Below are 25,245 nucleotides of genomic sequence, written 5' to 3' on the forward strand. Positions count from 1 at the left end.
AATCAGCCAAAAACTCTCTTTGATTTTCTTTAGCACAGACACACCATCACACTGGTTCTGGTGCCGGTTCCTTGTATTGACGTTTAAACCTCACATCATGAACCAGTGACATCAGAGGTCAGGAGTCAGAATAATGTCTCAAACTATTTTTTTTTTTCCAATTTAAAGGGATAGTTCATCCATAAATAAAAAGTATTTTATTTTTCATCAATGTTTATATATTGATTAAAGCCTCAATTAAATCTGTTTATCATATAAAGCAATCAAGTCTCTTCAGAAAATTGAATATGGATTAGTTTTTACGATCTCTTTATGAACACTGTCAAAATGGAGAGACAGAAAGCTCTCAGATTTCATCAAAAAGATCTTAATTTGTGTTCGAAGATAATTGAAGGTCTTACGGGTTTGGAACGACACAAGGGTGAGTAATTAATGACAGTAGTAGTAACTACATGATACAAAACTAGATTGTTTTTGTTACAATCAATAAATCTAAACACAAGCAGCCATGTAAAAGCAGCCATTGTGTAATCCGAAATAAAAACATTTTTGGACATATGCAGCCTTGGTGAGCATTAGAGACTTCTTTCAAAAACCTTTAAAAAATCCTACCGACCCCAAACCTTTGAATGGAAGTGTACGTTAAATTAAATACAGCTCATGATGAAATAAAGATGTTAAATTACATTACTTTAGATGAGAAAACTAAAAATGATGTAACATAGTCACTTACAGTATGTCATTTTTTGGGCTCACGTCACTGAAAACATGGGCCGGCTCTGAGAAAGGTTGGCTGAGCACCGGCCTTCACATCACCAACACTATTGTGGTGGAAAACATGTAGCAAACTCACTCTTTGGCTATCATCTTACACCTCTAGCTCTCTAACTAATAGATTGACAATGCTAATGAGAAGTGATTCTGTTGTCCTCAGGGAACTTCATCCAGTCCATTTCCCGAGCGTCATTTTTCCAGCGGCTCCACATTCTCGCATTCCTCTGCCGAAGAGTCCCACTCTTCTTGCCGATCCTCCCATCGAGAACGCCGCTCATGGCAAGACCTGATTGAAACCCCGTTGACCAGCACGGGTCTACACTACCTGCAGACTGCAGAAGAGGAGGCGCCATCCCTGCTGTCACCTGACCAGCACCGGCAGGCTACGCTTCCCGCCCAGCGCCGGCGTCCTCTGGAACGCGATGGGCCATTTCCATTGACGGACAGCGAGGAGTCCCGTCCCCGCCATCACACTCACAAGCAGCGCAGCCAGAGCCTCCCACGCCACCGCGACACACACGGAGGACACTCGCACCGCAGCGCACGTACACACACTCACACACACACGCACGGCACTCTGAGGCCAAGAACTCATCTCCATGAGGAAGAGGAGGAGGAAGAGGAGGAGAAGCAGATGAGGAAAGCCAGCAGCAGGAGGCCTGAGAGCGAAGAGCAAGCGTCTGACGGCACGGACGGCCTGCAGGAGTTGTACCGATCGCTGGAACAGGCCAGTCTCTCGGCTTTCGGCCAGCAGAGGCCTTCCACCAAACAAGAGTTCAGACGCTCCTTCATCAAACGTTGCAATGACCCCGCCACAAACGATCGACTGCACCGCATACGGGTTCTCCGCTCCACGCTGAAGGTATGGAAACACAGGGAGCAATGGACTCTTTCACACTTCAGGGTTTGGAATGTGGAAGTAAACTATACACCAGGAAAAATCTGGAAAGTTTGAATGTTTTTAAAAGAAATCTCATGCTCACCAAGGCTGCATTTTATTTTATCAAAAATACAGTAAAACGGTAATATTATAAACTAGTGTTACAATTTAAAATAACTGTTTTTTTATGTTTTATATCATTTAAAATGTGATTTATTCCTGTGATGCAAAGCTGATTTTTCAGCATCATTTCTCCAGTCTTCAGTGTCACATGATCTTTCAGAAATCTTCTAATATGCTGACTTGGTGCTTAATTAATTATTATTATTATTATCAATGTTGTAAAAAGTTGTGCTGCTTAATATTAGTCAGGTTTCTTTAAATAAAAAAGAAAGTTCAACAGAACAGAAACAGAATTTATTTCAAATAGAAATCTTTTGAAAAAATATAAATATCACGTTTGATCAATTTAATGCATCCTTGCGGAATTAAAGTTTTGTTTTTTTATCAAAAAGAAGAAAAAAATCCACTGATCTCAAAATTTGGAATGTACATTAAAATTGTATTAATGAATATATAAAAAAATGATTGCAGTGTCATCACAGTCTGTGAATCTCTGTAAACAAATCTTGAGATGTCTAATGGACAATTCTAATGGATGTTCATACACATTTAAGACTAGGACATTGTCAGCTGCCATCTTGACAAGTAATAAACCTAATAATCAGCTTAGCTCATGAATATTAATTGGGCGGCTTACTGTAGTGTAGTGTTAACAGATTCAATTATTTTTCCCAAAGCAAAATAAAAAGTTTTTGGTAAGAAAGCATTTTTACAATTAGACATTTCTGAAAGCTAAACCAATTAAACTTGCTACCCCCCTGCTAGCTGATATTTGTTAAAACCCGTTATGCTTCATAAAGCATATTTTTGACGTTTCGGTAACTTTCGGAATTTCAAACGCTTCAGCCAATCAGATGCTTTTTGTACAAATAATGAATTGAGCATATCGTGTTCTGAATCATCTATTTTCCACCTCTCTCTTTCACCCACAGGCAAAGGAGGGCGACTTGGCGATAATCAGTCAGGTACTAGAAGATCCTTGTTTGACCTCGAGGAAGTTTCGTGAATGGAAGCAACGTAACCACGAGCTCTTCCTGGATATCTGTGAGTTCAGCTCTGCTCCATTGGAACCGCCCAGCGATTCCAACGACCTTTCACCTCTCTCGCCAACGCTGATGATGCACACTCACTCTTTCATCGAAACGCACGTGTGAAAGTCACTGTCACGCACCCGCACGACAAACAAACAGTCACACGCTGACAATACAGACATAAAGGTATATGAATAACCTTGAGTTGTGTGTTTCAAACCCACACACACACAGACACACACTTTGAAAAACACTGTGGATCCAGACTGTCTTCACTTTTTCCTTGACGGATGACCTGATACTGCCCTCCTCCCGAGCGTGAGTGACACCAGATACACTGTAAGATCAATGTCAAAGAAGTGACCCAGCCTCCAGAACTACTGCAGACACACACGCAGGCACTGTCGTCAAAAGCAAAGTGTTACCTGCACATCTACGGCTCATTGCAAACTCTGTACAATATATTTCATCACGGCCAGTTTCAGACGGATGGAAGAAAAGGCCCTGTGAGGTGCCCGCTGCATGCCTGAAGAATCATCTTTTCAGATTAATTGACCACCAGTTGAACAAAATAGGGCCGTATATAAAAACTAATCTCTTATTTTTGTCTCTGATTGGAGTAGAAAAAAAAAGATCTTTTTTTTATATCTTCTGAAGATTTTTGTTCATTTGTTTATTTGATTTTTTTTCCTTCCCTCGGAATGCTGCAGGAAGAGCACTCATGTAGCCATGGGCAACAGGCTTCACTCTGTTACCAAGCAACACCGCCCTACTGTGTTACTCTATACAACTCCTGAAGCAAGCAAGAGTGTTGAAAAGTGTGTGTGTGTGTGTGTGCGTATGTGTGCGTGTATTAGAGAAATGAGAGAAAGAAAGCGAGTCAGATGGATGCAGAAGAGTCTCTTTTTGAGAGTTTGATGACCATTGCGTTCGTATATGGTAAGAGATGAACTCCTGGCAGGTAGTAACGTGTTTAATTTGGCTTCTTTAGAATATTTATATTATAGCTAAACTCATGCATGGTTTAAAAAATTATTACTATATGCTATCAGGCCAGAGAACAGTCTGTATATAAGAACATATTATTTGCATAGCTGCATCCTCTGTTTAAAACTGTGAATTGTACTCGTGAATGCAATCTTTTGACTCTGCCAACGCAGAACCTTTCTACTCTCTATTTTTTTCTACAAAAAAGATGACAAAAGACGAAAAGCTTTGCTTCTCTGATGTTATGACTGTTTTTGCTTGTTTCCGGGTCTTTGCTGGTCATTACCTCTGAGCTATGGGCTACATTCAGGTTGTTAGTTTCTGTTTGCTAATGTACGTGTCCCTTAGACAGACTCCACCAGCCTAAAGCCAACGTTTTATTCCCTTTCTCAATCCTGGACGTCAGTGGCTCAGGATTCTAGAATTGGATAAAGTACAATGGGAGAGAATTTGAGGTTAAAATCCAAAAAACAAAAAACAAAAACAAAAAAAAATCAATTGGTTCATTCCAGGCTGTGGAGTGCAAAACGTACCCCTGCTAAATGTTGTGTGTGTGTGTGTGTGTGTGTTCCCATTTTGTTCACATTAAAACATCATCAAGACACATTGGTTTTAATGCAGCCCTGCATATGTGCTCTGCTCAGTGTTACAGTTATGTTTGATTGTCACTTTTTAGAATCTCGTGGGATGTATTTTAATTGAATAGAATGTACTCATTCAATGGCTTGTTAATTGTAAATTTCATTGGAACAAATGACACACACTACCCACACACAGACTTTTATGTCCGTGGTCGATGCTTTCTTACCAAAGCGAGTCTCAAATTCACATCTGCCTGTTACAGTTACTGTTTTAATGATTCTTTTTATGTAGAATGTTGGTTACACTTTACTGTGCTTCATCTCATGGTGTGTGTGTGTGTGTGTACGCGAGTGTGTGAATGTTATCCAGGCCATCGGGGTTTCACTGTGGTTTTAAGGGCATGTCCCCCCTTCTCTCCCCCACACGGCTATGCTGTATAAGGTGTAAGTTGCACTGCAACATTGAGACGGAACATATTGCTCTTTTTTCAAGGTTTTCTTTCAAAAATTTCCCCTTCTGTATATTAAGACACCAGGAAGAGCCTGATATTTATTCACAGTATTATTCAAAGCTAACCCTCTTTGCTTTCAGAAATATAAATACATATATAAATATATATAATACAGATTGTAAAATGTTAAACTAATAAACTGAGTTCTCTGCACTCTGCATTTGTGTGTTGTCGTGTGATGCTTCCAATTTCCATCATTGCTGATGTACATCCACTGACATGCAAAAATCAATTTCACTTGGTTTATCTAAGAAAGGATCAGTTTTGATGGGGCTAATAATCTTACCACTAAACCAACATCATATATAGATTTTCTGGTCATTCTTATTTAGTTTCTTTTTATTTTTGCTCCACCACCTCTAAAACCAAAACGTTAAAGGGATAGTTCACTTTGAAATTAATTTTTGATATCATTTAGCTTACCTCAAGGGCATCCAAGATGTAGGTGTCTTTGTTTCCACAGTATTTTCAATTTCGACATTTTTCGGTCAAACCGGTGTTGTCTGTCAGTCATATAATGCAGTTTTAGGGGGTCCACCTCAAAGAGCCTGCACAGAGAATTCAAATGAAACATGATTTAATGACTCGTGAATGTAAGTACACACTGATGGCCTAAGACACAAAAGGAGCGGTTTGTGTGAGAAAACGAACAGTATTTATATAGTTTTCACCTCTTGTTAACAGATATGTCGAACTGATCTGAACCAGATGTCCAACTGAACCGAACTGAACCGTGTCCAAAGTTACGCCAGAATGGTTTACACTGAGATTTCGGAAGTTTCGCAATGAATCGCAATGGAAGACGATTTCGATATATCTAAATATATTTAGTGAAAGGTATCTGTATCCTCCGTATGGATAGAAAATTGTTATATTACAAGACACAAATTCAGATAGGCTTCTCAGAGGTTACTCAACATGTTTTATTGTGACAGGTTTCAAAAATAATGCATATAATAACTATATAATGATAATTTAATAATTATAACAATTATTATATTATAATGGCTCTTCTGTATTAGAAAATAAATATATAAATAAATAATAAATAACTAAAAGAAATACTTCCAAATTGAACAAAAATAGCTCTCACAAACTTAAAAAACAAACTAACAACTATATATATATATATATATATTGTTAGTTAGTTTTTGTCTCTTTATCCTGTTTTTCTTCCTCATCCCTCATCCCCCATTTATCACGTTCATCACATGATCAGTCCATTAAACGAATACAACCAGGACGGCCAGGAAAGGGCGTGAAAATAAGACATATCCTGGGAAATCAGGACTGTTGGTCACTCTAACTATGCCATCAAAACAAAACCCGTGCATTGTAGTGACTTTTAAACTTTAATTCAAGAAAGAAGCCAATCAGGAAAATTCTCTCGCGCTTTGAGGGCTTTCATGAGTCCTCCTGCTTTCCGTAGTGAGACCGAAGGGGGCGGGACCGGTATGGCGGCCAAGGTGAGTGACACTTCCAACTGAGTTAGTTCAAATGATCATGTGTATTCTTTTATAATATGTCCATTCTGCAGCAGAGTACCCACACATCTCGTCAAGTATAATTTCTCAGGAGTTGCATGATGCAGCTGTTAATCAGAGCGTGAGCACGCTTGTTGTTAAACCAAAGCGAAGAACATGCTGTTCCTAAACTCACTCATGATGATCTGTTTGAGGCACCCGACTCTAGTTTTCGGGAAACGACATTCTCTCTGTCGCTTTCTATCACTCAGAAGACTCAAAAGACAGCTTTTGGTTTGGGATTATTACACAGTAAAGCGTCTTCTCATGCTTCAGTCCATTAAACGAATACAGATAATGTTCTTAAGGGAAGATCAAGAAGCTGAAAGGGGGAAAACGCTCAGCCAGGACAAAGCTGATTGTTATACTACAAATGTCATTATAGGCATTATATTACTGCTAACATGTTCACTGAAAACTACACAACACAATCAAATGTACCATATCATATTCCCATAATCCGGGCATGAAATATGGTAGTGACATTTATGTCCTATGGTATGAATATGCAATACTTCAGCATAATGGTCAACCACTGAAGTGAGTCTTTATTAATAAAATATTGTGTTGATTCTCAGATACTAAAGTATGCAGCGCTTCCTGCTGCTGTAGTGGGTTTGGGCTCATTTAGGATTTATTCCATGAATGAGAAAAACAATGAGGAGCTAATATCTCCAAGACAGGTAAGAAGTCGTGTTTGGAATAGAGTACACCTATTAACAGTGTTTTTGATGTATGTGCCTTATTGGGGATGCATTTATTGGGTCAAAAGCATCAAATATTTATAATGTTACAAACAATTTAATTCAAATAAATTCTAAAAGAAAGTTCCTGAGTAGTAAATCAGCATATTAGAATATTAATCTTGTGAAACTGAAGCATGGAGTAATGATACTGAAAATTCAGCTTTGCCATTGCAATAGATTACTTTTTTAATTTGTAATATTTCACATTATAACTGTTTTTGATCAAATAAATGCGGATTAAGAGACTTTAAATACACCAAATTTTTTAACAGTACTGTATTAGTGAAAAGTAATACATTATGTTAAATATGTCAGCATGACATCTATTTCTTTTTCTGCCTCTGTCCAGTTGTCTATCTACTCCCCAGATGTTGCTACTGTGCCATTTGTGGAAGAGCCCCCTGGTGTAGTGCAGACAGGGCTGGGGGCCGTTAGGACGGGCCTGCAGCCGTATGCCAGAGCCTTGCAGGTCTGATAGACACTATGATAAGGAATTAGTTTGTCATTAGCCATGTTTCCGTCCACCTATTTCTAAGCAAATTTTGAAATATCGCATAAAAAAAAACACTGGAAACACCAAGATTCACATAAATTCTAAAAATGTCCTTTAAAAAAAATCGTATTCACTTAATTGAGTTGGATAATCTTCCCGCTCTGAGACGGATATTCTTCCCGCTCTGAGACAGTCATTTATGATGGTGGAAAAAGAGCCGCAGTGGCTTCCCTGATTCCTTGTTCTCTTTAATACATCGGAAGGAAACTTTTTCCGTACAAGATAAATCCGCAACTTTGGGTGGAAACATAGCTATTATAATATGATTGACAGAACAACAAAATTTCCTGTTAGCATCCTCTCTTCTTTTTACAGAGCGCCTTGACTTCAGTCAAAGTTGGTGTGATATCTGTTTACCTGGCCGGGCAAGGTGAGTCTGATGTGTGCGATTGAGCGAAAGGCAGGAAGTAAATGTGAACCTGACCTTTAACCCCTGACCTTCTCATTTCAGACACGTATCACTTCCTTCGAGATCCACCTCCTGGCTTCCTGCCAAGAGTGGGTGTCATCGGTGTGTCTGGATTGGGTGGCCTGGTTCTGGCACGCAAGGGTAAGCTTAGTGTGCAGTCACTGCATGTTGGTTTACTGTTTAAATCGATTAAGCAGCAGCATCTGTGTCTGTGTTTTTGCCCAGGCTCTCGTTTAAAGAGGATTTTTGCACCTCTTGGGCTGGCCACTGCTGGTACTGCTGTCTGTTACCCCACACAGACTGTAGCAGTCCTGAAGGTACACTCTCTCAATCTCTCTCTCTCTTAAAAATATTTTGACGATGTAAATTTTTCCCAAACCTTGGAAATCTTTTCTTCTCCATGATTTTTCTACTTCATTGTTGCTATTTTTTTATTTCTAGATCACGGGTAAAAAGATGTATACTGTCAGTTCATCTGTTGCTTCAATGTTGAAATCCAAACCAAAGGAAAATGTCATGTCTGCTGTTAGCGTGGAGGTAATCTACATATTTCATATTAAAACCAAATTATGTTGGTTTTTATAGTACATATCGCAAATGTGAAGAAGTTTCTGCTAAATTAATAAATGCAAATATAAGGGCCTTAAGGCAGCATTATGTTATTTTTGTCATTATGTTATTTTTTATATAACCGATGAATAGAACCAATACCCCACCTTTTTTTTTTGAGAAAGAATCTGTTTCACAGATTTCTGATGTACGTCACAATATAGAAGAAAATATCTGTCGCTAATTTAAAAAACGTAATTACACAAAATTAAGTTTTATACTAATTAAGCGTAGCCAATTAGCCTGTCAAGATCTTTTTGCATTTATTTTACTCCAATGTTGAAAGAAATTTAAAATATTACTATACAATTAGTTTTTTTTTTTTTTTTTTTACAGTCTGCTGTTGCTGTAACGAGCCCAGATACAGAATCAACCGTTGAAGCACTTCCTGAACCCTCGCCCGAGTCTGAGCCGTCCCCTGCCGTTTCAGAGGAGGAAGTTACACCAATATCCAAAGCTGAATCAGTGGAATTATCTCCAGTAGCTGATATTGTATCAGAAGATGTTGTAGAACCTCCCTCTGTTGATTTAACAACTGGAATTGCTTCACCACTCTCTCAACCTGAATCTCCCCCTGCACTTGAGACTGCCTCAGTTACAGAAACTCCCCCTGAACCTGTTGATGGTACTGTCCGAGATGCAGAATCCACCCTAGAGCCTGTTGCTGAAACTGTCAAAGAAAGCACCCCTGAGGTCCCTGTCCCACAGCCTGCCCCAGAGCCTGCCTCAGAAGCAGCACCTGCTGACTGTGTTGAAGACACTGCTCTTGAGCCAACACCTTCCGCTGACACAAATATTACCCCTCTTGAGGAGTCTGATCCTGAAATTGTCCCAGACGCTGCCCCTGCTAGTCCAGAATTTGAAGACCCTGCACTTACGGTTGTTTTAGAGGAGGCTACGCCCTCAACTACATCTACAGTAGAGGAAACCACACCCCCTGCCCCCATCCTTCCAGAAGATAACGCCCCAACCAAAGTAGACGAGGAACCGGCTTCCGTTTCCCCACCCCCTGCTGAAGAAGCCATTCCCCTGACAGCAGAAGAGGCTCCAGCTTCATCTCAACCTCCTGTCCTTGAGCCAGCCACAAGTGAGAACTTTTTTTTTTTTTAAATATTCCTCCAACTACTCGAATGCAGCCTTCCTAGGAAATTTCTGTAGTATAAAATGGATGAATTGATCAATTTATTTTTTTTAGTACCTGACAAAGACAGGAAGGGAATTTGTATGTAATTTATCCTTTTTATATTATATATATTTTTTTCTGTGTGCATCTTCATGTTTATCTTGCAAATTCAATCATTCTTACATGACTTGGCAGCATAAGCACTTTCTTTTCTCTACATTCTAATATCCTCCTTTTTTTTTTCCTAGTAAAGTCAAGCTTTGTTCCTGACCCTTCTCTGCTGGACCACGGCCAGTCTAATCCAGAGGACGCAGACATGTACAGCACACGGAGCTGAATGAGTGATAGAGTAACTGCAGATGAGAAAAAGATGGAATTGATGAGATGTTTTAATGTGCCATGTTTCCAGCAGTTTAAACGTTTTGTAATCGTTTAATTACAAAATTATTATTTTACCAATAATGTGATGTGGTGAGGAAGGTATGTCATGTTTCTTTCGTTCTGTGATGCTTCACACCTCAGCAGGGATATCAAACACTAACACACGTTTATGTGTTGTTAATACACGTTGTCCACTGTGTTTAGTAACTTAGCTCTTTCTCAGTGTGATACTACGAAGGAAAATCCAGGCCCAGGGTTACAGTGTTTTAATAAAAAAAGCCTGTGGTCCCTTAGTCTCATCTCCTGGTTTATTTCCAGTAGCAACAGGAAGTTTGTGTTCCTTTTATACAGTTAAAATTTTCATATAAAACTGGACCACACCAAACACTATTTTATATATGAACAAAACAAAAATATTTGACTTATACATGAGTATTGTCTAAAAATATGCTTTAGCGACAAAATCTTGTAATCAGACTTGGAAAATGTGAAGAATGATCTATGCAAATATTCCTTCACGCCATATTTTAAATTTCAATAGGGCTTTTCACACTGCGCGAAACGTTGTTCTAAAGCCCTCTTTAACACCGGGTAATGGGTTAGCACCGCTTTTTACTAATATTTATTATGTTATTATGACCAATTTTGCGGTGCCAAACTAACTTACAGCGCGAAACTTTTCAACAGAATGTTTGCTTTGGACAATCACACCAGCACCGCCTGTTGTACTATAAACGTTAAAAGTGACTGAGTGAAAACACGCGAATTGGAGTAAAGAGACTTATTTATTCTTACCTTTAGAATCCAAACAGCATCTTCAGGGACAATAACCAGGTAATATATTGAATGAAGATGCGCAATGCCAGAGCCTCATGTAAACAGGTCCAGTGCTGCATTAGTCCAATCAATGACGCGTCACGTATACCGCAAATGAGAACGTTAACCCCGGGTTTAGGAACGTACAGTGTGAAACGTCAGGATTAAAAAAAGAGCCCGTTCTTATCCCAAGGCGTCATATACGACACCTTTGCCAAAGCATAGACATCCAAAGCACATGGCTCACTTCGGCGTCAAATGAAACGCAGATATATATGGGGCAGAAGGCGCCTCCTAGTGGTCTAACCCTAACCCTACCCCATACCTAAACCTACCATAACCGAAGCGTCTCATTAGACGCTAAAGGGTGCCATGTGCGTTGGATGTCTACGCTTTGGCAAAATTGTTGTATATGACGCCTTGGGATGAGAATGTATTGGTATTAATTGTTAACACCGAGTAATGTATGAACAGTGTGCAACATAGAAAGACCCAGTCAACTATTTCAAGTGTGAAAAGTCCTAGTATTTCTCAGAGGGCACTGACAGTGCAGAGTGAATGTTTTACATTAAAATATTTAATTTATACTGTCTTTACATGAATCTGTTGTCTGTGCAAAGGAAAAAACAGGACATGAAATAAATAGATTTAAAGAACGTTTTGAGTTTGTTTATTTTCCCTAAATGTTTCCTGAAATTTCATACGAAAGATTATAATCATATTTTATCTAGATGCAACAACGAACAAAAACTTGTTTAACAACAAACAAGACTTTTTACACATAAAATTAGTCTTTCAGTCCCCTAAAATAACTCAAATATAAATGTACATGACTTTTTTTTGTTTTGTTTTTTTTGTTAGGCATGTCCTCTCATTGAGTGTTGTTAGGCTGGCAGATGTCCGTTGTCCTGTAGAGTTTGGAGCACATCATTTCCACCCTGCCTTCTCCAAGCAGACACAGATCAACAATACACACCACTCGCTCTGACTCCAGCATTGGGGCAGAACTCATCAACGAGACTGCAGAAATAAAAAAACACACACACACACACACACTTTAGTTCTACCTGTGACTCACAGGTTATTCAGCAAAGATGGAGGATGTGAACAGAACAGTGTGGTAAAACACACACACACCTGGTGCGGGAAAGCTGCCGCCTGGCTGAACACACAGACGTCCTGATGAAATGCAGGACAGCAGTGAGTTGTCATGCTGAGTGTCTGGCACTCCAGCAGCTCTGGGGTCATCAGATGAGACGACGGGCACAAACAGAACATCTACTGTGGCCGTTTGATTCAGCCCTGAGAGAAAAAGAGAGGACCAGTTATTACCTGAAGCTCCATTCCACAACATAGAGAGCTGCATGCGCTGCTCTTACCCAGAATTGTGAGCATGAAGTAACCGGGGCAGGCCACAGGTGTGTGCGTGTGCGTCTGCGAGGTCAGATCGGGGTTCCATCTCGCTGCGCTCAGGTTCAGGTCATGCAGTAAAACTTCTCTGTCGTCAAAGTGGAATTTTTCAGGAATGCTTTCTTGATCGAGTCTGCCACTGCAAATATGATCTGTCACCTGCTGTTTCACTAACGGCCAGACTCTGCTCTCCCATAATGCAATGGGGTGGCTCGCAGCTTGCTGTACATCTGGGACTTGCGATGTCTGGTCAGTCTCTTTAGAAATAACAACACAATATTTGATATTATGCTCATCAAGGCAACATGTATTGAATCAAAATACAGGTCAAACAGAAATAATGTGAAATATTATAAACATTTGAAATGCTAAACTGTAATATATTCATGTGATGGCAAATCAAAGCTGTTACTTTAGGCTCCAATTTCTTATTAACAATGTTGAAAATATTTGTGCAGCTGAATACCTTTTCAGAAACAGTGATACTTTTAATCTTTTAACATTACAAATGTCTTGACTGTCAATTTTGATTTTCACAATTTAAAGCATCCACCTTGCTGAATAAAATGATTGATTTACTGACCCCCAAACTTTTGAACAGAAGTTAAAGAATATTTTATCATTACAAATTACTCCAGATATTTAACACCTTCAATTATGTATTGTATTATAAATGTGTCAGTGATGTTCAGAAGGTGCAACACCTTTTCCTACAGCTGACTGTCTAATTGATATGTGTTTGTCTTTACCCTCAGATTCGTCTGACTCCAACTCGCCTTCGTCCGGTTGTTGTTGTTGTTGTTCTTCCTCTTCACGAGAGGTAAAGGCCACCTGCATACCTGCATTGTACCTCAATTGAGAAAAAAAACATTATGCATATTGTGCACATAGGAATCAGAGACTCATGGGATAAATGCTAAATATACTGTGGCCGTACCATACATTTTCAAATTAAAATATGAGATACTTAACTAAATGATAAAAAGGAAAAAACAAAAACTGCATATATATATTTTGTTATCAGTATGTTTAGCTGAAGAGTGATTTGTTTTATGGGATTTAACACACAATATTTTAATTTAGAAGAATTTCAATGTCCAAATTAACATGTAGATGTAAAACTGAATGAGAAATTCTTACGAAATTCTTCCTAATTAATTCATTCAAGTGAGACTAAGCTTAGATTACCTGTTGGACTGCATTTTGGATCTGGTGAAATACTGACAATGCACTCTAAACAAAAAGGGGGAAAATTTATTTGTGACATACTAATGAAATTAACTGTTCATATGAAGTAATTTCAGTAATTAAGCAATATTTGGTTCAGCCTTGTTGCCACACCTGCCACTGGCTAGTAAACCAGCCATAAATGTTTTACCTGCCAAGAAAGTTTTTTTTTTTTGCATTAATATTTACCGACATATATTTTTGTCCCTTTGACAATGGATTTGTCTGTAGACTCTTCTTAAACATTTACATTGCTGTAAAAAGTTTGAGGTGATTAATAATGTTACAAAAGATGTATATTTCAAAGAGATGCAGTTCTTTTCAAATCAAGTCAAATCAAATAATCCTGAATGCATCATGGTTTCCACAAAAATATTAAGCAGCACAACTGTTTTCAACATTGATGATAATAAGAAATGCAAAGAAATCAGCATATTAGAATGATTTCTGAAGGATCATTTGATCTCACTGACCCCAAACCTTTGAACAGTGGTGTATAATGAACAAAATGATGGATCTGATTCACTTTGGCTACTTGTACTGATTAAGAATGCTTTACCTAGAGCCTGTCTGCACTCTCCTACGTTTGGGTGCGACTGTAATATCCGAATCAGGTGAGGTTGTATCTGTTTCTCTCTGTGACAGAGTCATCTCATCCTTTGTGGAGGAATGAATGGCAGGTACAGTGTTGCTGACCCCTCGTTCGGAGACACCCTCCTGCTTTAAAGACATCATCAATGATGTTATTATTATTATTGTCAGCACATTTAGTTTCTTTCTAAAAAAAAAATGTAAAGGGAAATAACAGACTGTCCTCATGGTGGCGGCAGCAGACTGGCTGTTTTCATCTTGATTCAGAAGTACAGACCTGTCGATGGCTGTGTGGCGGCTCATGTTGTGGTGGCGGCCAGATGTGGAACTGCACAGCAGCCACGTGACCCTGTACAGCCACTCTCCTGTGCTCCCTGTACTGCAGACTCTCCAGCTCCCCCTTCAGCTCAGCCACTGCTGTTATAGAAAACTCATCTACAACACACGATTCATACAGGTTTGAAACAACTTGAGGGTGAGTAAATGATGAAAGAATTTTCATTTATCCCTTTAAAACTGCGGTGAACCAGACAGTCTCAAAAAAGTGGTTTGACACCGTCCTCGTCTCCTTTTGTCAAAACACGTATCCATCCCGTCAACATGCAGGGCGGGGCTTTTCTCCATTGACTTTCTTTGATTTTCAAAGAGTTTCTAAGGATGCTGATTTTTAGAAGGCAGCTGTCTGACTCTGAGATGGCGAACGAGACCAGGGCTAATTCGCATATTCATGTGCATGTATACTAAAAGAAGCAAAGGCAATAACATTCAAGCTATTTTAAAGCATGAAGAAGTTATTTTCACAGGAAACAAAAATATCTCATTTTGGTGAGTTTTAAAGGGGTGGTATTATGCCCCTTTTTACAATATGTAAAATAAGTCTCTGTTGTCCCCAGAGAGTGATGTGAAGTTGTAGCTCAAAATACCCCAGATCATTTTTATAGCATGTTAAAATTGCAAATATTCCAAAACTGTCTAAATTTAAATTTAAATTTAAAGTCAGCATGAAAATGAATATTTCTTCTCCCTATTGTAAAGTATATAAGAGTGAAAAGGCTTCTCACGCAAGAAAAAATGTAGGGCGGGAATTGATTTTGTCCATTGAGAATTGATTGGATTGTTGTGGTTTGCTCTCGCTGTGATCTCATGTGAGTGACAGGTTGTCCCGCCCTCGCTCCGTAAACACATTATAAGACAAACAAGTAACACAAACAAGTCTTGATTAAAGATTATGAGGCACATGGATTTAAATACATAAATAAATAAAAAATGAATAACAATTTAAGTAAAAATAATAATGTAAACCCATTAAATCATGTATAGTAAATATTCCATAAAAAAAAACTTGATTTCATGGGGACTTGAAATTCTTACCGGTCATGTTGCTATTGGTGGTGGTTAGTGTGAAGGTGGGTGGGGCAGGAGGGTAGCGGTAATGTCCCCCAACTGCAGTCTTCCGCAGCATGACACTGTCCTTCAGTGTCTTGGTCCACTGGATGAACGCTTTAACTTTTGGCTCATTGACGTAAGGCTGCTTTTTATGGCAGCCTGTTAATGTAAAAAAACAAAATAAAACAAACAGACATAAACAGCTGATTGTGGTTATCTGTGACCTCATTGTAACTAAAATTTACCTGTGATGAAGAGCTGTGTTTCTGTGCTACTGGTCAGATACACAGAACAGCCTGTCCGACACACCCTCATCTGAGTACACACCAGATACGTCACTGTGAGAGAGAGAGAGAGAGAGAGAGAGAGAATCAAATCATTCAGCATTAGAGAAATACAATGGTTGTGGGACATAAAGCCATGGGTGGGTTTTTTACTAGGACAGATGTTGTTGAAAATCTCTGGCTGGGATGTGGAGAAGATCTCGAGGATAAAGGGAGAGTCAGTTGTCCCATCCACTGCATGTACCCAGCGATACGCCCAAAACTTTTCAGGTCCTGACACACACACAGACACACACACACGCAGTCAACCCTAAGTATGAATGAAGCTAGCATTAGCAAGCATATAAAGGAGCTGGGAGAGGAGTACGAGAATAAATGATCTTAACTGACAACCAGCTGTTCAATAATAGTCTATACCTGTCTTTTCCTTGCTCCTGATTCGCTCAACCCGGCCCACATAAGTCACTAGACCAATGACATCACAGGCTTGGTTATTGTTCATTGAGTCCACCTCTGATCTGATCACAGAGAGAGGTTTTGTTTAGTTAGGAGACTTTATTCTCCACAATGTGGAATGATACCATGATAACGTTACATTTGTGGTGTTATCTAGCATTAGGTGTTTCACTAACTATTCGTGTATCTTTCACAATCAGCAATGTCAACATAAGTGAATGTATATGATAACGAAAACGGTTAGTGAAGTAGACTGAACAATTTCAGTGTAACAGTAAGATCGAAGGAAGCAACATTACTGTACTGAACGTGTCTGGAAATGTACAATATAGTAGCGGGATGAGTGACGTTAGACAGTAGATCTAGTACATAAAATAAAAGTTACATCCTAAAGCACCTACTTTTTTATCCTGGATGTGTTCTTTTCATGTCTCATATATGTTGTAGTTTACCTTGCTATTTCATTACAGTTTACCATTATTTCAGCATATCTGAAAATAAAAGTATCGGAGGTCTCTCCATAATTCAAACGCTCTGCCAATGTTGATCCGTTTTTTCCATCTCTAGTCGATCGATTAACGTTTGGCTTGACGAGCTTTAGCACATACGTTTTTGTTTTGTTTTGTTTTTTATATTTATGTGGAATTTGTGTTGAAGTGTGTGTTGTGCTGGAGGCAGGTCGTTTTTTGGTGTTATCAGACTCATGTCATTAGCTGCAGTGCCGTCGCATAGATTGTTAAGAGGAGAGACAGAGGCTCAGGAGCGCACATGCACGTCACATTAGATGGATTTTGCAGAAAATCCGACCCGCAGACTTCACATAGATATAGGAATACTGGCCTTCAGAGGTAATATCAAAACCCAACAAGTGGATCATTGTAATGTGTGATTACAACCCCTTCACACACAGAGGCAATAAAAAAAGGAATCATTTTAGAAGAAAAGTTACATATAGCACCTTTATAGGTATTAAAAATGAAAACCATAATGCAATAAAATAACGCTGAAAATACTATGCTATTTAGTTAAATTAACTTTTTTGTTGTTGAAAGAAGGTTCAAGGCTGCTTTGATTAAAAACATAGTATTATTGGGAAATAATAATATGATTATTTTTTGTTGTTATGTGCATATTCTGCGCAATACACTGTATTTACGTAATATATCATCATGACTCAAGAGTGGCAGATTTGGCTACACGAACTTCCCTAGCAAAGTGAGTAACACACCAAATTGGTTAGTGATTTGACAGCATTACTTAGTTGCCACAGCTGATTTTTACCCGCTGACGGGTGTTAATTTTAAATATATACAGTACACAGGGTTTGAAATTAACACCCCTTTAAGGTTTGAACATGCAATTTAACTGCTGTGACATAACAGCTTTATTTATCTTAAAATTACATAAAACATGGTCTCTTCAAATAAATGATATGCCAACTTGTGTCCAGCCAGGTAGATCAGCACGTTACAATTCCAAAGTGCGCATCAGTTCTGACTGGATCTCTTCCCTGCCTAACATTTTTGTTTCGTTTTTTACTAGTTGACAAAAATGTCATAAGATTTTTGTTGTAGTTTTTGTCATTCAAAATTGTTTTTTATTTAGTCTCTTTTTCGTCTGTGAAAAAATTGTGTTGACGAAAATGATGATGAAAATTATTCGTCATTGAAATTTACCCTGAAATCAAAATGTTTGTAACTGGCGAGTATGTGTACCTTGTGGCAAAGTTGTATGGGACATCAGGCAGACCCCACTGAGGCTGAACACTTTTGGGTGGAATTACAGTCACTACAGATGCAGGACTTCGAGGATTTAAGCAGATCTCTACAATACACAAACCAACCAAAGAGCTGAAATAATGTAACTTTTCCATGAAATGGTCCAATATTGAACCTGTATAAAGGCCCTTGCACTCCGAGTCCGAAATTTTCGTATGCGTTTTTCCGTATTCGTGATTCGGTGGCTCTGAATTGTCAAAACACCTTTCAAACTGCTTGCTACGGATGTGAAAAATGCAGAAAGTCTAACCCAAATCGATTTTTTTTTAATGACGGACGAAAGTTTCAGAGGCAGTGTGCAAGCGTGATTGACATGACGTGATGTCGTATTTATATGTTAATGTGCAAAAATTTCGGTGTGCAGGGGCCTTAATACAAACCCAGATGAAATACTTGCATAAGAAATATAGCTTTGGAGAAGCTCATACCAATGGAGTGGAAAGCCATAAGAGAGAGTGTGTGGATCTGTGGTCTAGAGCGCTTCTGATAACTGTGTTTCAACGAGTACTGTTGCAGATATAGAACTGAGCCAACTGTCAGTCGGTTGAACCACTCGAGACAAAGATCATTCCATACAACCATAGACATGACTCCACTCTGATCAGCCACCTCACAGTACACCTGAAAGAGTGAAAGAAAGAGGGAGCGAAGAAAGAGATTATGTTTGGCACATAATAGTCAATAGCTGCATACAAAAAAACAATGTAACCCTATAACCTCAACTCACCTGAAATGGGAAGTCAATGTTCTGTCCTGGTTTTCCATAGTACCGGATTCTGGACCTATGCAGAATTCGGACCAGTAGTGGGAGAGGACGTCTGGAGCTGTGAAAGAATACATCCAGATCCGCAACAAGAGTGATTCTAGAGACTAAAAAAAAAGAAAGACAACAACATTGACCAGATATAATGAAAGGATTACTATTTCACTATAAATTGTGTGCAAAAGAACAGCAGTGTTTGAATATTATATACAAATAAATTCTCTAATTCTCATTTTGTACACAATTTTTGACAAACATTGTCAAACTCAATTATCCAACCCTTTTAAGCTATTATTATATTACAGTATTAGCAAACCTAACTTTTAACCTTTATGCATGTAACATCATATATCTCAGAGTGTGTAATGTATAATATGTATGTATTATTTATGTATGCATATAATATGCACTCACACACACATAAATACATTATGTATTATATACTTTTATACTATATACTACATATTACATTATAATTTTATTACTACATTATAAACTTTCCACTTTACATACACACACTTGTATACATTTTGTTTTACCACTGCTGATCTCATACCATCAATAGCCACGTCTGGAGGTGGGTTGTTAGGAATCCACACGCTGCCATAAGGATCATCGTTTATCCACAGGGGTAAATAATATTTCCTGCTCAGCTGCAAGGGTCCATCGGATCGGGTCACGTAGTCCTGGCACCACTGTGGAATTTTCTCTACGTCTTTAATAGACAGAAATCTCTCAGGAAGCTCCACGACGCCGTGAATCCCGTCTATCCTCAGGTAACTGTGACTCAGTCTCGTCTCATCGTGAACCAACGACAGCAGGGACACCAGGACCCCCGCCCCGCAGCGCAGCGAGCCCGTCCGGACCCAGCGGGTCAGACTGTCCGCCAGCTGACACTTCATCCTCCATCGACCGTCCGTGATAGTCAGGTCATAGCTGTAGCTCTCACCGGAGGGATGTTGTAAGCTCAGGTACCGGTCCAGAGCGACGACAGCCAGGCACAGCGGGCTGGCGAGGGTCAGGGAGAGAGTGTGAGTGGACCGCAGCTTTTCAAACACAGTCTGGAGAGCAGAACCGGAACCGCTGTCACTGTGATCCGCTGGACCTGCCATCTCTGAAACCTGAGAAGGTTAGAACATCTAGACCCAAACCTCTAACGTTAACGTTACACGATCTGGCCCGAACAAGATGGAAGCATTAAATGAAGTTTAATACGTGTATAATTAACATTAACTTATATGAAAGCGACTGCGCTTGCGTATCTGAACTTTACGCTGTATTATTCTTTTTCATTTTGAAACAATAGAAGTCAATGCGATTTTTTATCTCATGACACTCACTGTCATTTATTGAAATCTGAAGTCAGCTCAATCTTCACGGAATGTAAACAAACTCCAAACGCGCGGCGAGTTCGTGTTTCTTCTTCCCGAATCACGAGTAACAGCAGAAGATTAAACACTTAAGGAACCGCAGCGCCAACTACAGGCACGGAGGACACGACCGCGACACCGTCTGCAACAACTTCGATTCCACTGCACAGACAAGGCTAGATGCATGGCTAGGCCAGACGAAATTTCATGTTTGAGCTGTTTTAACTGTAAATAACTTGCACGGACATTTTTAAAAATATTTTTTGGAGAATACCAGCAACGTCAAGTGGTCAGAACAAACAAAAGATGGAGCTGAAAAAGCAATGCTGGTTTGTTTTGCAAACACCACACGGGGCTTCATCAGGGCAAAAATGCCATCAGGGCCATTGCTTTGTCTCAAGATGCACACCTGTCATGTTTTTTTTTCCAAGACACCTTTTTAAAAGCTATACTTAAATGTCTTAATTAAACTAAGGTCTTTTCCTAGCTTAATAAACTCTGTCTGTGAAACCAGGCCTCTTTAGTTTTGTGCTGCTTGTTGTGATTCAGGAAGAACCATGACCTGAAGGATAATGCATTTTTATGGTTCCAAATTGCATTACAATCAAAATAAAAATTGAATATTGTTGGACAAGCACATTTTTAGTAATACAATAGTCAGTGTGTACAAATAATACAATAGTGTGGATTCAAAATAATGAAAGTCACTATAACATCCAAACTGTTTCAGAATGTAAACTTTTTTATTATTAATTTCTTTTAAAACAATATTAACAATATGTTAAAGCTTGTTGTGATGGTATATGTACACAGAAGAATAAAAGGGGGGAAAAAACAAGCCATACATCATTGACTGTGCAACATCAACTCGCTGAACTGACAAACAAAGCTTTACTTCCCCTAAAGTAAGACACTTCAATAATCTGTTACAAAATACCTCTGTTTTACTTTCAAATCATACACTGTATAGAAATTTATTTCAATCTATTTAACATCTTATAAAATAAACAACTATATTTTTTTCTAAACCTTTTTATGTCTTATATTACAATATCTTCCATGTATTTTCTGCAGAGTATCAGCAGAGATGGCTGTTTATACCAGGTGTCGTTTTCATCTCATCTCCACACCTGGTAGAATATAAATGCATTGACGCTCTCGCACCCACAACAAGAGTTATGTCACCTGAAGTCAAATGTCCCGGTAACACACTCACAACGCACACATAACACACACTCGCACAAATCCATGAGGCCTAAAACCTCATCAGAGCAGACACTTTTGGGGAGAAATCCAGGCCAGAGACAAAGAGAGAGCAAAAAGCAAAAGACATAAAGAAGGGAAAATTAAATAAAGTGCAGTCTCCACATCCAGAGCATAGATTCACACGAGGAAAAGAGAAAGAAGATGAGAGAGCCAGAACAGATATCGTCTACCATTCACAACCCAATCAATGAACTAAATCTGCATGTGCAAACGACACCGCAAAAACATGAACGTCCGCAAAGCAACCTCAATAAACATTTGAGACTTAATGTTTGAGCCTGGCTGACAAAAAAAAATCATGAAATGACCACAAACGTGCATTAAACGAAGGGCGAAGCAGCTGGTTTTGTTCAGGGGATGGTGCACACATTTTAAACTGGCGTCACATGAAGACTGAATCAGATTGGCTTAAATCGCAACCAAATTCGGATTTATTGATCAGTACTCCTGGTAAAATCCATTTCAAAACTGGTTTCTAGCTCCTCCAAAATCCAATTTTAATTGGTTACTATCTGGTTTGTTGATGGTCTTGTATGGTTCTATCAGCTTGGACCAGCTAATCTAGTTTAGACCAGCTACAATTGTTCCAAAATTAGTTAAATCTGACTCAAAGTGTATTTCTCTCACGCCTACAGACAAAAAGAGCATTTGTGAGACCGAAAGATAATCTCAGAGCAGCAGATGATGAGAAATGGGAGGCACTGATGCAGAAAAACCCTGACACGTCATACTTTGTGCTAGCTAGCATCTGAAACACAAACACGCCAAACACCGTCCTTGTCTTTTCTAGTGCCACTCCAGGAAGGCAGAACAAAGCACTGAGATGAACAAGTCACGCAATTCAGACTCTACACAAACCCTTGAAAAACATTTAGTAATGGTTCAGATGGCCGTAAATGATCTCTTGGAAAAGTATAAATCTCTGAAGTGCTTCTTTTGAATGTAGTTTGATCTGATTGACTTGAGCTAAAATTTAACAAGCTACACGAGCGTGAAGAGAGCGTGAGGGAGTATCACATTTCTACATGACTGAAGGAATGTTGAGGATCTTTGCATACAAAAATACTTTTACTGTTTTCATTCAAACAGCACATTGAAGTGTTTCTGGCTAATACAAGAAAATATATCTGACTAAAAAACTAAATCATAAGTATAAATTACACACATTCTTGTTTTTTCGATTCACATCTAACAACAGGCAGAAGGACACACGATCTTGGACTTTCTTGAATGGAATTTTCTTAGTTTCAATTTTTTTTTTAAATAATCAGCACCAGTCTTTAATGTGCAGCGTGTGACAGGACAGAGGAAAGCACAGCTTGAAGTCTCCGCACAAAAGAAACGGATTGAGATTTTCCGATTGTCAGATTTTGTGTGTTCACAACATTCATGTGTCTACACCAGAGATGCCCAAACCAAAGTTGGCCCTTGATGACCTTTGACTTGTCGTGAGGGGGAAAATATAGCCTAGGAAAAAAACATGCCATTTAAGTAGACATATGCCGGTATTCTAGATAGCATATTAGCACAATTCTTTTCATTTCTCTCAAAAACTTACAGTATATGCATCAATGAGTCTTTAACGCAACCCTTACGAGCTTTTTGGAAACACATGCAGTCTGTGCACCATCTGATTGAGAACAATAGTGTGAAGTACATCTACAATGAGAAGCATGTCAGAAGGAGGATTGCTTTCAACTATAGTGTTCAGTCTACAAGTGTGTAGTGCTTCTTTACAAAGAGACATCGCCAACTACTGGCCTGGCATGCATTATATAGCGTTTTAATTTTCGCGGATCATAATTGATATATTATTAAACATAATTTATTTGTGGATTCATTCAATGTGTTCAATTAGTTTCTTTTTGTTTTGAGTTTGTTGTTAATTTTTTTGAAATGTAAGCTGGTGTTTAAAACGTAAGAAAAACATAATTACAAAAAATAATACTGCAGAGTACAGTGTTATGTTTTGATATTATGAAATCCCAAATGAGGGGAACCAAGGTTAAACACAAATTAAAGATAAAGTGCAACTTTTACTTTCGGCCCTCAATCAAGTTTGAATTTTCGTTGTTTGGGTACCTCTGGTCTACACCATCTCCCCGAAAATCATAAAAAATAAATAAAAAGAGAGAGAAAGAAACTAAGTGCATTTTTTATACTAATATTTGTTAAACACAGGCAGATGAGAACATTTCCATTTCTGACAATTAGGCCTGACAATTATGATTGTCTTCAATCATTGTCTTATTTTATCTATATTTGTTCATCACAGTTAAACTGCTGCACTTCCGCACAAAGTCCATCGTCTACGAAGCATAAATTAGACAGAGCTTCATCCCTGTGTAATACTGAAACTAAATATTAGCTCATCTGTTTATATTGACATCAAATCATTGGAGTTACAGTATGCAGTGTGGACATGCAGACCACATTAACATCTGAGAAATCAAAGAACCGTGTGATCAGCAAACATGCTTCTCTCGAGGAGTTATGTCTAGATGCTAGCCTGAAATATGACCATCCAGAACACGTTATGTGAATGAATTATATGTACAGTAAAGTGGATCCAGAATTTTTTTTTTTTGGATTGAGTTGAACTCAACAGTAGGAAAATGTTGCCCTTGTCTGAACGTTTAAATTGTTCTTAAATATTTGAAATATACAACGTGATTCAAGTTTCTTACGTTAGCATTAATTTTACAACAGGAGGGGACTGAACTTGCTCTGCACATGATAACAGGCAGTCAAATAAATGCATTTTTGAAATGTTTGGGTCTTCACTGAATTGTGCTCAGCTCCTATCACCAGCATACACATATGAAATATGATGTGTGGAAAGCAGTTCATTCATGACCATGTATTTTCCTTCTTTTTGGTGGGGCCATTTCTCTTTTAGCTAGTATTTTAGTATGCGTTTGAGAACTGAACATGTGACGGCAAACTCAGCGGACTCTAGATTGAGTTTAAGCTCTGTCAAGGCATTACTTGATTTTGTCTTGTTTGTATGTTATAAAAGTCCAGATGAAGTCAACGGGCTGTAACATTACAGTGCCAAAACCCTTCCGTCTTTCTGTCCTTTTTCTATCAATCGGAGCATCTGCTCGACTGCTCTGTGACCCGTCTCCACGAATAACAGATGGGTCACGCCCCATGTGGGCTCCTCCTACATATCCCAGCATCCTCTGCTTGCAGTCCGGGCCAGGCAGAGCCCTTGGGCCTCGTGGCGTTATCACCATCATTTGCTGTCATGGGAACTTTAAGGGACTTTGGCTTTCTCGATTTGGTTTGGCTCGGGACCGAGCCTTCCTCTGAGCCGAGAGAGAGTCCCTTCCCATCATGCCTTTCAGAGCTAAATGCTCAACGAGCTTTCCTGGCAACCTCTTGTCTTCTCCCAGGGGGCGGGGCTACCGGTGGAGCATGTTTCTGTAGTCTGACAGGTTGCTGGACTGGGAGTGATGATGCTGCTGTTGCTGCTGTTGTTGTTGTTGCTGCTGTTGCTGCTGCTGTTGTGGCTGTACGTATCCCACAATGCTTTGCTGTGGAATGCCAGGGGTGTGGAATAAGGCCTGAGTGGGAGTGCTGTGAATCAGACCCTGAGGCTGCATCTTCAAGAGAGAAAAAGAGACCGAATGTTACCAGAATGTTTATAAATCACAAAACATG

General features: G+C 39.0%; 4 protein-coding genes across 10 annotated transcripts in view; 2 read left to right on the forward strand and 2 right to left on the reverse strand.

Moving 5' to 3' along the window:
• LOC120469996 (connector enhancer of kinase suppressor of ras 2) overlaps window positions 1-5,046 on the forward strand; it is a 43,926-nt gene extending 38,880 nt beyond the window's left edge. Inside the window, exons 22-23 of the mRNA XM_039659362.2 lie at window positions 935-1,636; window positions 2,710-5,046. Of these exons, the coding sequence (XP_039515296.1) occupies window positions 935-1,636; window positions 2,710-2,931 (924 nt within the window). The 3' untranslated portion in view covers window positions 2,932-5,046. The remainder of the gene's footprint in view (window positions 1-934; window positions 1,637-2,709) is intronic.
• Window positions 5,047-6,105: 1,059 nt separating this feature from the next.
• On the forward strand, window positions 6,106-10,525 carry apool (apolipoprotein O like). The gene is made up of 9 exons (XM_039659023.2): window positions 6,106-6,354; window positions 6,990-7,094; window positions 7,507-7,626; window positions 8,026-8,080; window positions 8,162-8,260; window positions 8,345-8,436; window positions 8,561-8,656; window positions 9,065-9,815; window positions 10,100-10,525. The coding sequence occupies exons 1-9, from the start codon at window positions 6,295-6,297 to the stop codon at window positions 10,186-10,188; spliced, it is 1,467 nt and encodes a 488-aa protein (XP_039514957.2). The 5' UTR covers window positions 6,106-6,294; the 3' UTR covers window positions 10,189-10,525.
• A 1,177-nt stretch (window positions 10,526-11,702) lies between these two features.
• On the reverse strand, window positions 11,703-20,379 carry LOC120469817 (RPA-related protein RADX). 4 transcript variants are annotated; one of them, XR_005620436.2, is made up of 17 exons: window positions 20,284-20,379; window positions 19,500-20,064; window positions 18,908-19,050; window positions 18,609-18,801; window positions 18,118-18,226; window positions 16,364-16,464; window positions 16,100-16,219; window positions 15,908-16,000; window positions 15,648-15,821; window positions 14,554-14,711; window positions 14,245-14,405; window positions 13,647-13,691; window positions 13,208-13,308; window positions 12,618-12,715; window positions 12,428-12,546; window positions 12,186-12,350; window positions 11,703-12,068 (listed from the first exon to the last, which is right to left on the reverse strand). XR_005620436.2 is itself a non-coding variant. In XM_039659019.2 (16 exons), exons 1-16 carry the CDS (start codon window positions 20,287-20,289, stop codon window positions 11,920-11,922), a joined length of 2,568 nt encoding a protein of 855 aa, XP_039514953.2. In that variant the 5' UTR covers window positions 20,290-20,379; the 3' UTR covers window positions 11,703-11,919. The 4 variants fall into 4 exon arrangements, 3 of the variants coding, with proteins under 3 accessions (XP_039514953.2, XP_039514952.2, XP_039514956.2); XM_039659019.2 differs by having other exon boundaries at window positions 12,428-12,715; window positions 14,245-14,402; XM_039659018.2 differs by having other exon boundaries at window positions 12,428-12,715.
• Window positions 20,380-21,034: 655 nt separating this feature from the next.
• The window catches only part of npas2 (neuronal PAS domain protein 2), a 66,481-nt gene continuing 62,270 nt past the window's right edge, over window positions 21,035-25,245 (reverse strand). For all 4 annotated transcript variants that reach the window (XM_089130455.1, XM_039658938.2, XM_039658939.2 and 1 more), the window contains one exon: window positions 21,035-25,187. In XM_089130455.1, coding sequence (XP_088986581.1) covers window positions 24,987-25,187 — 201 coding nt within the window. In that variant the 3' untranslated portion in view covers window positions 21,035-24,986. The remainder of the gene's footprint in view (window positions 25,188-25,245) is intronic.

Source organism: Pimephales promelas, chromosome 4 (assembly GCF_988280905.1).
Source record: "Pimephales promelas chromosome 4, fPimPro1.hap1.1, whole genome shotgun sequence".
Lineage (NCBI taxonomy): Eukaryota > Metazoa > Chordata > Actinopteri > Cypriniformes > Leuciscidae > Pimephales > Pimephales promelas.